The 14515-nt window shown below is 53.5% G+C and overlaps 1 protein-coding gene across 1 annotated transcript; it reads left to right on the top strand.

The window, feature by feature from the left end:
- The first annotated feature begins 5954 nt into the window (after window positions 1-5954).
- On the top strand, window positions 5955-7549 carry GRIFIN (galectin-related inter-fiber protein). The gene is made up of 4 exons (XM_004688060.2): window positions 5955-6033; window positions 6291-6370; window positions 6461-6620; window positions 7062-7549. Exons 1-4 carry the CDS (start codon window positions 6022-6024, stop codon window positions 7230-7232), a joined length of 423 nt encoding a protein of 140 aa, XP_004688117.1. The 5' UTR covers window positions 5955-6021; the 3' UTR covers window positions 7233-7549.
- Window positions 7550-14515: the final 6966 nt, after the last annotated feature.

Here is a 14515-nt window from a genome sequence, read left to right as displayed (position 1 = left end):
AAAAAAAAAAAAGTACAAAATGATGTAAAAATAAACTATCATATTATTAAAAAAGAAAAGAAAATTCAATGAAAAAAAATTGAAACAGGTGAGACTGATTTTAATAATGTATTTTATCTAGCCCAAACTATTGTCACTTAACAGGGAATGGATCTAGTTATCTAGTTATCAGTGAGACATTTTACACTTCCTTTTTGCTCTGTCTTGTCAAGCTCATGGTTTTTGATACTCACATTTCAATTGAGACATTTCAAGTACTAAAAGGCTACGTGCGGTCAGCGGCTCTCAGGGGGGCTCACGTAGCTCTAACCCGCTGTCCTATTTTAATTTCTTCCTAGCACGTATCACCATCCAGAATATCCTGTGTATGTGATGAGCTATGTATTATCCATGTCCCCCACACAATACACATCTGCCTTGCCGCCACAGCACCACACAGCAGGTGTCTGTAAATGTTGGGGGACACAGGCAGAAGGCTGCCCGGGACTGCTGCCCGCCCTGGGCACAGGTCACAGAGCAGCACACGGAGGTCCACTCTCCAGGCTGGTGTCTGCTGTTCCCCTTCACTCCTCCTTGACTCAGTGAGGTGCTGGGGGAGGGGCTCCCAGGTCCTTGAAACAGCAAACTCCCATCTTCAGGCCAGCACCAGGGTCCCCCGAACACGTTCTCGAGAATCTAATTGGATTCCCAGCTCTTCCTTCCTAAATCCGGGCTGCCACTGCGGCTGTTTATAAACCTGCATCCCTGGAGGCTCCAGAGCCTAGTGCGCAGCTGGCCAAATCATTACTGTCTTCCCTCCAGGCCAGATGTCAGCTGGGCCACTCCGCCCTGCCCCGCCCTGTCCATCCCAGCTGGGCCCAGCCTGCCTAGCCACACAGCACCCCCCCCACCCCCACTGAGCCTTGCCAGTGGCCCCGGGGCCCAGACTGCCTTTCCATTTGGCCTGCTCAATGAGTTGAGCTTCCTTAAATATGGCTACCAGAGTCACCCATTGCCGGTATCAATCAAGGCCCAAGAATTTTCCAAGGCCCCAGCCAAGTCCCAACCTGCCCTGAACAATTAGAGACACCTCTCCCTCAACCCCCCAAAAGTGGCATCACCAAGACATTGGAGTCTTTCAGACACTTCCTTCTGACTGGGCTCCCTAGTGTTGTTGACCCCTCAAGTGTTGTTCAGCAATGACCTCCCCCAAAGGAAACATGCACTTGGCCCCACAGTGGCCTCAATCTTTCCATCAGTAAAATGGTAATGAAACCCTCACCCAGCTGAGCTGTGAATTTACTCTGCAGATTGCAAAGGAACCCAGGAGTCAAGCTGTGGGAGCTGGGAAAATGGGGTGGTGGGGGAGGGAGGAACAAGAAGGTTCTGCTCTGCTCCAAATCTTGGCATCACCCCTGCAAAGGTCAAGGTGAAGAACACCAACTTCATCAAAGACTGGCAGCATGAACCGAGGACAGTTACAGCTGCTCAGAGCCTCCATTGCTGAGTCTATAAACTGGGAAGTAAAATAAAATGGGGGGTCAGTATGCCCCCAACCCGTGCTGGTAAGAACTTAGGGGGCTGGTGCTTGAGCTGTAGCAGGGGGTTCTTAGACATAGGCTCTGCCCTCCTTCTGGCAGGAGGCCCTGTCTGGAGTCTCAGCGGCCCGGAAAGCCTTTGTGTCCCCTCCTTGGGACAAAGCCAGCCTGGTTTCTGTCCCAGCCCCAGACTCAGCCTCACGCATGGGGGAATGTTTTATTTTAAGATTTTTTTTTTACTATTATCTATTTATGCATTCAAGAGCTGGGGTATAGGCCAGAGGTGCAGGGGGCTCACTTGAGAGGATTCACCGGAGACAGTGGGGAGCAGAACAGGCAGATCAACGAAGTTCACTGCTGAGGGGAGCAGCGGGCAGGTCAGGAGAGGTCTGCTGTGCCGCGTGGATCACCACCCTGGCTGGGAATCGAACTTGTCCTGCAGTGGCTGCAATAGTTTCATAGTGCTGCGCTTTAACCCCTTGCACCACCAGGGAGGCCCCAACATGGGTGAATGTTCATTGTGGCTCTCAGCCACCTCAGATGGAGAACCCTAAGACCCAGAGAAAGGCCAGGACTCTGAGGAGGGAAGGGTGTGGAACCCCAGGAGTAAGTCTGGTGTGGTCCACTCAGGAAGGAGACCAGCCTGACACGGAATGCCCTACACATTGCTGCTGACCTGTGTATGCTGGCAAGAGGGCTGGCATCAGAACTGGCAGCCCCTGCCTGGCATGGCTGCAACAAAGCCTTATCAGTTCCCAAAATGCAGCCAAATGAACAGATTCTCTGGGTGATAAGAGATTCTAAGGCAGACAAGAGACACAGACAATGCAGACATAGGGTGGGAAGCCTGGCCAGGAACAAAGCCAAGCAAAATTGGGGAGGGAAGGAGGTAGCCAGGATAGAGGGCTGGAAATCCTGGACCCCAGTCAGGCTACAGAATGGGGAGAGAGCTGTCCCAACCCCTCAATCATTCACACGTGCATAGCTCCCCCCCAACCCCACCCCCCCGACCCCAGTCTTTCCACTTGCCTGATGGTGACTCTTCCTCCCATCCTACCTTCTGTGCTCACCTCAAGTGCCTCCTCACCCAGGAAGTTTCCCTGGCTGCTCACACCAACCAGATTCCCCCTCACGCCATTGCCACTCCCCATATGTCACCTCCAGAGCGTTTAGCATGACGGTGATTCAGTAACACTGAGCTAGAGTTATCTTTAACCTTGCCCCCACCCCCCAGAGGCCGGGCACCCCACGAGGGCAAGGACTGTGTCCATCTCTTTGTCCATCTTGTGAACCACAGCTCAGCTTCTGGCCCAGTGCAGGCACTCACCAAATATTTGCTGAATAAGTGAGTGGACAGCCAGCACCAAGCTAAGCACACAGTCGGGGTTCAGCTAAGAAGCCGGACGGCTGTGACCAACATGAGCTCTCCTCTCCTTACCCTGAGGCCTCCCCCTGCCCTGGACGGGCGTCGCCTTTCCTGGTGAGTAAAGCTGGGTGCTCAGTGCTGGGTGGGAGCCCTGGAAAGAGCCCTGGACTCGAGTCCAGAGGCAGCCCTCTTGTTCTGACCAGCCCTCCCTCAGTCAACAGGAGGGGCAGGATTCTTCCAGTGAGCCTGGGCTTTTATCGTTCAAGCCCTGAGAGGTATGCTGCCCTCTCAAAAAGGTGAGCCCAGCTCACCAAGTGCACCCAGGGAACAGTGTCCAATGGCCCTGTGGCCGCTGAGCCAGGTCAGACCCACCGTGATGCCCCATGGCCAGCCCTTGCCTCCAGCGCCACTCTGTCTCCAGGTCCAGCCTAGCCACCGGCTCTGGCTTCACCCACGTCACCCTCTGTTACCCGCCTCCAACTCTATTCCAACTCCGCTTTCAAGCCGCTCCCTCCAGAAAGCTGACCCTGGGAGCCCTCACGCAGCCCTGGCGAGGGCTCTTCTCAAAGGGGCAGACTGCTGAGTTCCACTCTGTGTTTTGACTCCCAAGATGCGTGACCCTGTGCCCTGACATCCTTCTCTATAAAATGGGGGTTACAGCGCCTCCCCCTGTGTGTGGGTGCAGTAAACGTGATGACATATGAAAGCACTTAGCCAAGCTCCAGGCACAGCACAAGCACCCCACTGAGCATTGGGACAGAATTAGTCCCCCTCCAAGCATCTCTGCCCCAGCCCAGGGCAGGGCAGGGCACTTGACAACAGCAGCCCTAGGGCTGAAGAGGGGCCCCCTTCACCCCCTACCCTGGTGAAGATCCTCAGGGGAGCAGGGTGAAGACCCTGCAGCCTCCTCTCTAAGAGCCGTAAAAGTCAACAGCCCTGGGCAAAACCACACATCCGGGAGTGGGAGGGGCGACATCTAGACAGACAGGTCTCTGCTTGGGGGCAGGGGGTGCCCTAAACACAGCACCCAGCCCTGACTGGCCAACAACTCAGGGTGGGGGCACCACAGACTATCTGACCCATGGGCCCAGCTGGGGTCTGTCCTGAGCCCCATGACATTGGGGTTACCCACAGGACCTGGCCAGCTCAGGAGGGTCTTGCCATCCCTCTGGCCACCCCCAGCCCCACTGAGGCCTCTGAGCCCTCCTACTCCGTGATTCTCAGTGCTTCCTCCCCACATGGGAGAGGTTCCCAAGCCACAGCCAGGTGGGGTGAGAGCCCAGACCTGTCCAGGTCTGCATTCATGCCAGGCACAAGTATCACCATGCAGGTGGGGTCCCAGAGCCTGCTCTATCCCAGGTGGGGCTGTCTGAGTGGCTGCCCAGGTGGGCATGAACAGGTAAAGCTCACACCCCTGCGACCCACGGCCCTGGGGGCTGCCTTTAGTACAAGCCCCCTTGCCCAGATGAGGCTCTGAGAGGGACAGGTTTGCCCAAATCAGGCTCCCCAGCCCCCTCATCAGGTAAGGGCTCCCCAGGCTGCAGCTCTCAGGCTTCCTCTCCAGTGAGCCATCCCTAGTGCCAAACTGGCCCTCTAGACAGCCGCCTCCGAAGTCCCTCTTTAGTGCCCCTGCAGGCCCTAAAGCAAGGAGCTAAACAAGTGGACAGTGGCCCAGGGTTGTGTCCTGTGTCCAGAGCCTTCCCTCCTGGCCCCTGGGAGCGTGTGGAAAGGAGCAGGACTGCTGAGCCCAGCTGAGTGGGGGAGACCGAGGCCCAGAAGTTATCAGCTGAAGATTCCCAGGTCAAAAGCCGACTCTCGATCTCTGACCGTGTGCTTGGCCCAGCTCTGGGCCCAGAGCCGTAATGCTAAGTCCCCATGCAGCCGAAAGCAGTCAAAAGCAGCCAAAGCTCGTACCTCCTAGACAGGACACAGCACAGGGAGGTGGGAAGGCAGGACTGGGCTCCCCTCCTGCTGGGCCCCAGGTTGGTGGGAGGCAGGGGCCCAGGAAATGCAGCGGCAGGCCCGGAAGGCCAGGCAGGATTGGGTCATGGAAAGAACTGGCAGGCCTGAGCACCTGACCAGGGACACCACAGCAGGCAGCTGCTGCTCCAGTACCTCCCTGGGCTGCCCCTACAGGCCCCGCCAGCCCTGCCCTGGGCCCCACAAGAGGGCAGCGTCAAGCAACGGCCCTTGTACCCAGCAGTGAGTGGACAGATAGGGCATCTCCAAGCCCCCTGCAGGCCTTGGGATCGCCCAGCAAGCAAATTGAGCAGGACACGCCTGGCAGCAGCACTCAGGAGAGGCCAGGTGGGCGCAGGGCAGGGAGGATGGGGCCCTTGAACCCCATGCACTCCAGTCCTGGCAGGTGCCCCTTGGAGTGTGGGGACTTCTGGGGATCCCAACTTTAGGAGAGGTGCCTGTCTTCCTGGGACGCGGGACAGGGAAACAGCAAGGGGCCCTGGGCCACACGCACTTGCACTCTCCCACAAGCCCTTGCACACGTACCCACACGTGCCCTCACCACACATGCGCACGCACCCATACGTGCCCTCACCACACACACGCGCGCCCACCTCCTCAGGCGCCCGAGCACTGGCCTCCAGACTGGCTCGCACTGCACGCCCTCTGCACACTCACCACGAGCTACCTGTACACCCAGACATTGATGCGCACACTCACTCAGCCTTGCTCTGGCTCTCTGGATAGTCCACCTGGAAGGGCCCCACTGCTGCCCCAGAGGCCTGAGGAGACTCTGCCTCTCTCCCCCAGCAGCTCCCCAAGGCCGGCAGCTGCGCCTTCCCAGTTCAGAGGAGAGGGGCAGAGCTGCCTCCTCCCCCACCCTGTGCCCTGGCCAGGCCCCTAAAAGCGCTGACCATAGCACCCAGCCTAATCCTGGCTCTGTGTCCCTGGGTGTCAGCTGAGCCATCGGGGGCAGCGTAGGAGGGGACGCTGGGCTGGCAGTCCAGTGGGGTGGGCTCGCTGACATGTGGTGGGGGAGGGTCCGGGCCAGCCCATCCCTGGTGCCTGAAGGGAGGAACAGCCCATCAGGCCACCAGGGGGTTGGGCTCCCGCACACCCCACCTCCCCACACTGCATATACCTCTGGCCTGGCTCTGCCCTCCGCAGAACCCAAGAGAGATGGCGCTGCAGGTAAGCGAGACCCAGGGAGGGCTAGGCTGCACCCTGGATTCAGGGCCGCGGGGCTCCCCAGGCCCCCCGAGCCGTCCTCCCACCAGACAGAGCCCCAGTTGAGAGGGTGTGGGGTGAAGGGCCGTCATGAAGGCAGTGCTGCTCGGAGAGTGGGGTCCGGGTAAAGTGTGCACATGAGGAGTGGGGCAGGCTGGCTTGAAGGATTCGGAGGGCAGAGGAGGCCACAGACCCACGGTGTCTGTCCACTTTACTTGCAGTTTGAAGCCTTTTCTGCAGAGGGTCTTGTCCCGGGCTGGAGCCTGCTGGTCCAAGGACAGTCTGACTCTGGAGAGGATAAGTAAGGGGCCCCCCCTCCCCATTTCCAACTTGGCTTTGGGCAGGGTAACTGGCCACCTGCTGTCCTCACTACCCTTGTGGTGCCCCCCAGGTTTGAGATCAACTTCTTGTCCGAGGCGGGGGACATCGCCTTTCACATCAAGCCCCAGTTCTCCAGAGCCACCCTGGTGGGCAATGCCTTCCAGGGTGGCCGCTGGGGCCGGGAGGAGGTGTCCAGTGCCTTCCCGCTGGTGCTGCGGGAGCCCTTTGAGGTAATGGGAGTGGGTGAGACCCCTTGGGGGCAGGGAGGCCAGTGGAGTAGGGTAGCAAAGGCCCATAGGGGCAAGGAAGCCTTGAGAGGGGCAGGGCAGCCCACAGGGGCAGGGGAGGCATGGGTGGAAAGGGTACTGCATAGCTTGGCTTCCAGAAGTACTGGGGTCCAGCCGGGGCCGGTAGGCAGGTTTGTAGCAGATGCTCACTGGTGAAGGGGCCAAAACAAAACTCACTGCTGGGTCAGCATCAGACCCCCCTCAGACTCTCCACTTGTGCAATGGGATGCTTGTCAGACACCCACTCTTGGGAGAGAGGAGGGGGCTGCCAGATGGGGGTTCCACACAGTGCAGGGTGATGGGGAGTGGGTGGCTGTGCTTCAGAGACTCAGGGCCAGGGTCCAGGCTGCACACAGACCGTGGGCCACTGGCTTCCTTACACAGCTGGAGGTCAGCTCGGACTTGGAGCACTTCCACGTCCACGCCCAGGAGCAGCAGGTGCTACCCTTCAGGCACCGCCACTCGCTGCTGGCCACCATCACCCGGGTGCAGGTGCTGAGTGACCACTGCCTGGCCCGGGTAGAGCTGGCCCAGAGAGGCCTGAGCTGGGCGTAGGCACCATGTCCCACTCCTACCAGCTCTGCTGTGCATCCTTATCCCAGGACCCCAAGAGCCCAGAGAGCTGTCTGCTGGGTCTTCTGGGAGAGGGGACCACTAAAGACCCCCTCCAAGTCTATACCACGGGTGGTACAGGAGCTGAGCTGCATGTGTTGGATATCGCCAGGATGAGGGCTCCTGAGCTGTGCCCAAAGTCCCAGGAATGAACCATGGGACTGGTTCACCATGGGGCACCAGCGGAGCCCCATTCTGGGGAAGCTGGGGGAGGGATCTGTTATTCTGGAACCCCCACTCCAGTGTCACCCTCAATAAAGTCTGAGCAGAATGCGGGGTCTAGCAGTGTGCGATGGGTGGGGGTGGGGCGGGCGCTAAGACGCTGCCTTAGACAGCTGGGACATCTGAGACAGATGCGGGCTTATGGGAAGGGCTCCTGCCAGTCCCTGCTGAGGCCCTGGGCTCCCTGCTCCAGTCTGACCTCTGGGGGCAGGTTCTACCCAGCGTAGGACAGTCTTCAGTCCGCACTCTGCAGTCTGAAGCTTCCTCCTCACCCTGCTTCCTGTTGGGTGGAGGGCAGGGGTCTTCCTGTTTCTCCTCATCCCACCTGGTAGTGAGACGTGTCCCTGTCCCAGCCCCCTCCTGTGTACAAGGGGGGTGGGCAGGGGGAGGAAGGGTGTGGGAGCTATCAGGGACAGTGAGAGCAGCTGGGGATCTCCAGCCCTGGTTTCAGACCCCAGTCCTTCTGCTCACAGCTGTGTTCCATTGCCACATTCTCCATCTGAGCCCCAGCCCGCGCCTGTAAGGAGCTTAGCCTCAGAGGACAGAACCTCCAGATGGTGGAGACTGAGACCCCCAAAGATGGGTGATGTGGTGACATTAGGGGCTCATAGAAGACTTCTTGGTAGTTTTCAGAACAATAAGTTAATTTTAATATGGCTTATCAACACACACAACCCATTCATCTCTACCTACTATCATCGTTCATCTAATCACCTATGAGCCTACCAACCAGATACCTATACAGCCACCCTAACATCTATCTCTCTGTCTACTATCTACCTATCCATCTATCTGTCCATCTATCCACCATCTATCATCTAGCTAGCTAGCTATCATCTATCCATCTACCCATCTATCCATCCATCTGTGTGAAGGTGTAAATGTCCCATCTATCAACCTCTCCACCTATTTATCCACACATCCACCTTACCTCCCTCACCTATTATCGATCTACTATCTAAATTAAACTGGTGATGCCACTAGGCTGAGGATGAGGCTTTACAGGTAGTTAATCTAGCCGAGTGAGTTATTTAAAGACAAGCGGCAGCTCAGTGGAAGCACAGGTCGGGCGGTGTGGGTAAGGTCCTGGCTTTGGAACCAGCTGCTTGGGTCTGAGAGCCCACTCTCTAGCCCCCATGGGTGCCCTGGAGCAAGTTCCGGACTTTGGGGACAACAGGAGTCCTCAGCTTAAAGGGAATCCTGAGGCTCAAACGCGCTGAATCAGGCGGAGCACGTAGAGGGCTGCTTGCCCTTGTCATGAAGTCACCTGCCTGGTCACCCAGGCAGTGCGTGGCTCTAGCCAAACATCTGGCCCACTAACATTTTACAGACAGGGAAACTGAGGCTGGAGGAGACAAAATCAGCAATAGGTGGGGCCCACTGAAAGGAGAGCCCAGGCACCCCTCTGCCCTTCAGAGCTGGGCAGGATAGAGGGGAGAGGACGGCGCCCCCACCCCCAGGTGAGACAATGGGGGCTCCAGACTCCAGCAGTGCGGCTTCCTTCCTGTCTCCGCTCATTTCCCCACTGTGTCCTGGCCCAGCTGGCCCAGGAGCCCCTTCCCGCCCCTCCTGTGAGACATTTGGCCTTTTGTGTCAGCCAGGAGGGCCTGGGGGCTAGCGGATGGACGTGCTCCCTGACCGGGCCCTGCCTTGGGAAGGACTCGGGTGGCAGGAAAGGGGTTAAACCCCAGAATGAGGATGCTGGGCCTGGGGAGTGGGCTGTCCTGCTCTAGAAGGGCTTGGAGCCCATGGGGGTCCCCTGCTCATGCTGGAGACCCTTTCTCTGTTTAAAAATATTTATTTACTTATGCATACAGAGCTAGGTTACAGGCCACAGGTGCAGGAGGGTGAGAGGATTCACCAGAGACAGAGCGGGGAGCAGAACAGGCAGATTGATGAAGTGCACTGCTGAGGGGAGCAGTGACGAGACAGGAAGGGTCTGCTGTGCTGTGGGGTCACCTCCCAGGTGGGGAATCGAACTCCTGCTGCAGTGGCTGCAGATAGCCTCACAGTGCTGTGTTTTAACCCATTGCTCGACCAGGGAGGACTCTATTCACCCTCTCTTAGCCTCAGTTTCCCTGAAGATAAAAGGCTCCCCTCCTGATGAATCCCGCCTCCCCAATAGTAATCAAGGTGGGAGAACAGAAAAGTGTGAGTAGATGCCAGGCTTCCTTTCTTGAGGGGTGACTGGGCCTTGGGATGAGCTGGAGCTGTGAGTCAGAGAAGCACTTGCCTCTGAATTTCACTGGGCTCTATGCCAGCATCAAACTGCAAGACCCATTTCACAGATATGAAATGGACTCAGAGAAAATGAGAGACTTTGCCTAGGGTTGCTTAACAAATGAGGGATTAAGTCCAAAAGTCCAGATCATATATACACACACATAAAGACACGTATGTATGTGTGTACACACATTACTAAGATGCTTTGTATACATACATGTCCCTCCCACTCCCTGACCATTGGCTCGGAGCTATCAGCCCCCTGCCCACTCCACATTACAGCTACTGTGGGAGCAGATCAGACCTGGGGTTTCAGACCCACTGTGTCCTTGGTTGTCAATCTCCCCATCTGTGAAATGGGTTAAAGGAGTGATGATCTCAAAGCTTCCTGCTCTGCCTATTCCATGACTCTCATTGCCCTCAGCACACAGCTTGAGTTCCCATCTCGTCTGACCCCAGCTTCTCCCGCCTGTGACTTCATCCTTGCCCAGCACTACAGCCGCCATGGCCAGAACTGCCATGGTCCCTCAGCTCATGACACCTCCTCTGGAAAGCCTTCCCTGACTTCCAGCTGGGGCCTGTCCCTAACAACTGAACTGCACCTTCTGGAGGTTAGCAGGATCCAGAGACATCAACAGTGTCACGACCCTGCTAAAGAACCCTTGAGCAGTTAGCCTGTGCTCCTAGAAAGCTAAGCCATGAGGTCTCCTTGGTGGCACAAGGATTGAAGACAGCACTATCAAGTTATTGCGAGTGAGTTTGATACCCAGCTGGCCAGGGAGGTGACCCACACGGCACAGCCAGAAACTGACCCACATGACACAGCAGACCTCTCCTGCCTCGCCCACTGCTCCCCTCAGCATTGTATTTCAGCCAATCCACCTGTTCCGCTCCCCACTCTGTCTCTGGTGAATTCTCTCACCCCCACACCTCTGACCTACACCCCAGTTCTTGTATGCATGAATAAATAGATCTTTTTTAAAAAGAAAGAAAGAAAGCTGAGCCAGATCTCTCAGAAGACTTGTCTTTCCCTGAGTCCTCTGTCTGGTATTGGGAGGGAATGCAGGTCCACTGAGCTAGTTCTGTCTGGATAAATAGCTTTCCTGACACGGAGACTGTAGCCCTTGGAGGTATAAGTATAGAGGCTTCCCAACCCACCAAATGGATAAAGATGCCAGGCTCTGGATGGTCAAAGAGAGCGTACAAATATCCATAGAACTAGGAGAGCAAATGTGACTAAATGAGGCAGGTGGTACAGGGAAAGAGGGATGGAGGGGTGCCTGGCTAACAGGACAGCACACACCCATCATTCTCTCCAACTACACACAAGGAATTATGGGTACAGGAGAGGCTGATCTTTTGATTTTAAAGAAGATCAGAAGTTGTATTGACTGATATGTTTTTAAATTTTGACCACATTAAAGAGACCTAAACAAGGTATTGATCACTAAGCAAGCTGCCCCAGGAATGACAGTTGAGACCTCTGCTTTAACCAACTTTTGCCCTGTTTTGTACTCTGCCCTCCCCCAAGATAGGAGGGGCACCTTTCTGCCCCCACTCAACTTTGGAGACCAAACCTCTCAGACTCGCCTTGGGATATATCCACCAGCAGAGGGCGCTCCAAATACAGTTTCCTCAGGCCCCTACTCCTGGTAGTAAGGACCCACTTCCAGCAAGGGGACAGACAGGGTGGGAATCCTGATCCCAAGGTTTTTATTCCCACATGATAATAGTTTGAACCTGAGCCAGAGACTGAGAGGGAAAGTCAGGTACAGCCTGGTCCCATCTCTTCTCTATTGCAAAACCCATCAGCAGTCTAGACAGAAAGCTCTCATAGGAAGCCAACCCTGAGGCATCGTGATCTTGGACTTCCAGCCTCCATAACTGTGAGAAATAAATGTCTGTTGTTTAAACCCCCCATCTGTGGTGCTTTGTTACAGCTTCTGGAACTAAGATAGGCCTGTTCTTGCTAAACCCCAACTGCACCCCCAGAATTGCTGTTTTCTTTTCTTTTTTTTTTTTTTTTTACTTTAAGGCATCAGTTTTGCCTGTTTTAAAACTTCTTGTCAATGGGACCATCCGTTTCCTTTTATACTAATTGCATTTCCCTGTGTGCACATAAAACACTGTGAAATGTCCCCGAATCACTGTTATTTAAGAAATTACCAGTTGCTGTGGAGTCATGAGAAAGTCTGGAAAATTGATGCTGGTGGTTGCATAACATTGTGAATACACTTAAATATCAATGGACTTTTTACTTCAAAATGGGTTATAATGGCAAGCTTTATGTATTTTTTACCACAGTTTTAAAAATTAATCATGCAATATATCAAAACTTAGTGAATTATACTTTAAATAGGTAATGAGTATGGTAAGTGAATTCCATCTCAATAAAGAAAGAAACTCATCGTGGACAGTGGTAGCCAGGGTTGGCTACAAAGGACTTCCCTGGGAACAGTAATGGTCATTGAGCTGCTCTGTAAGGAATGTGGTGAATATGGGACTCAGCTGAGCACAACTTAATCAAAGTTGACAAATTAGCCAGTATGTCAAAGAACCCAGATGGAACGCATGATCCTTGTTAATTACAAATGTGTGACATCACCTCAGTGATGTTTTGGACCACCCTGGCTCAGCTAGTATGGTATAGACAATATGTTCTTGGTGAAGTTTGTTTCTCTCAGAGGTACTGTTTAGGTATTTTGAGTCTGCTGAATAAAAAAAGTAAATACATTGCAGAAAATAAATTTTGGTTTCTCACTGTGAAATAAAAAGTTCGAAATCAAGATAGATGGATAAATGGTTTTGAGAAAACTAGATTGTCACATATAAAAAATTTTGATATTGGGTCATCTCTGGTGACACAACAGGTTAAAATGCAGCACAATGAAGCTATCTTCAGCCACCACAGCATGAGTTCGACCCCTGGCCATGGGGGGTGACCCATATGGCATTGGCCAGACCTCTCCTGTCCTGCCTGCTGCTCTTCTCAGCAGAGTATTTCAATTAATCTGCCTGTTCTCCTCCCCATTCTGTCTCTGGTGAATCCTCTCACCACCCCCCACTGTACCTCTGGCCTGTACTCCAGTTCTTATATGCATAAATAAATCAATCTTAAAAAAAATCTGGATATTCACATATAAAAGATAAACTGGATCCCTACCTCACACCATATGCAAAAATGGGTCAAACTCCTAAACATGAGAGTTAAATCTATAAGCTCCTGAAAGAGAAGAGGGTAAAACCTTCATGACATTGATTTGGCCATGATTTATTGGATATGACAACAAAATCACAGGTAACAACAAAAAATAGATGAACTGGATTTCATCAAATTAAAAACTTTTATGCATAAAAGGAAACTATAACAGAAGGAAAAAGCACCCCAAAATATTTATAAATCATATGTCTGATGAGGGATTCGTATACAAATATGTAAAGCACTCTGATTAACAACAATAGCAACACTGAAAACAAATGGGCAATGGATTTGCAAAACACATAATTTTTGGTTTCTATACCTTATGATGTTTTGACATCTTGGTACCTTGCATACTGGAGAGGGCTTAGCCTATTCCTAAAAACAGTAAACAATCCACCAGTGAGCATGCTGCTGAGAGGCAAACCAGCTAAACTCTATCCGTGTCCTCCTCTATCAGGCACCTGAAGTCCTAGACACAACCCCTGTGCTCTAAATCACCCAAGGCCAGGTGCCCAATAACTAAAGGTAATGGAAAATATTCCAACTGTCCAACCGTAAGACAGTTCATCATCCTTCACGCACTCTTTCCTGCAGAAACCACACTAAAGTCTCCTGTGAGGGTTTTTCTCACTCACTCTGCCTCTTGATCCACCCACACTGTGTGGGATATGGTGATGTGCACCCTTCCTCTTGGGAACTGTAAGGAACAAATTATCTTTTCAATAGCAACCTTCTCTCTATCTGTTGACTTCACTCTACCTGGAAAAAAAATTCCAATGAATTTCAATATTCAAACAGCTAGGATTTGAATGAACATTTCTCCAAAGATATACAAATGGCCAATAAACACAAATGGGTGTTCACAATCACGAATCATTAGAGAAATCATATCCAACCCACCATGGGATACCACTTTACACCTATTAGAGTCACCGCTATGAAAAACAGCAAACAGCAAAGAACAAGTGTTGGCAGGGATTTGGGGGGATACACTGTGGATCGAAATGTAAAATGGTAGAGCTGCTACAAAAAACAGTGTGGTGTTCCTCGAAATATAAAAAATATAATCATTAAAGGGTCCAGCAGCTGCATATCAGGAGTCTACATTCCAAAGAACTGAAAGGGTCAGTGGGGCACATGGACTCTTACCCCAATTCCTCCTGCTTGCCGTGTCAGTGGTGGTGCACCTCACCCCAGGTCATTCCACACTGGAGGCAGCCAGCAGGAGGCCGTGCTTCTGTGGTTCCCTCGGGACTCTGCGGAGCTGTCTTTTCAGCACCAAATCACCTCAGTTTCACCCAGGCGAGATAAGATCTCTAAGCCCCATCAGCAGTGGTCCAGAGACTCTTTGGGGCCTGAGGAGATGAGCCCCAGGGCACAGAGGGAGAGGAGTCTGGGGACTATGGGTTTTGTGCAGAAGGCTGGGGAAGAATCCCAGGCTGGAAGAAAGAGTTTGGGAGAGGATCTCAGCCTCCACCCAGCACCTGGGATATCCCAGGAAGGCCTGGGGGCAGGGAGGGGTCAAAGTGGGACCCATAGGGAAGGTGAAAGTGGGAGGCACCAGGGAAGTTTGTGTCAT

The sequence above is a fragment of the Condylura cristata genome, unplaced genomic scaffold, assembly GCF_000260355.1.
Source record: "Condylura cristata isolate star-nosed mole 26May11 unplaced genomic scaffold, ConCri1.0 scaffold00024, whole genome shotgun sequence".
Taxonomy (NCBI): Eukaryota; Metazoa; Chordata; class Mammalia; order Eulipotyphla; family Talpidae; genus Condylura; species Condylura cristata.
The sequence above is the reverse complement of the archived record's forward strand: the minus strand, read 5'-3'. Positions and strand labels throughout refer to the sequence as shown.

What these genes read in the sequence shown, in the direction of transcription:
- GRIFIN (XM_004688060.2), top strand. An exon ending in TCTGACTCTGGAGAGGATAA is followed by an intron (nt 6,371 to 6,460) that starts GTAAGGGGCCCC and finishes GGTGCCCCCCAG; the next exon opens with GTTTGAGATCAACTTCTTGT. An exon ending in TGCTGCGGGAGCCCTTTGAG is followed by an intron (nt 6,621 to 7,061) that starts GTAATGGGAGTG and finishes TTCCTTACACAG; the next exon opens with CTGGAGGTCAGCTCGGACTT.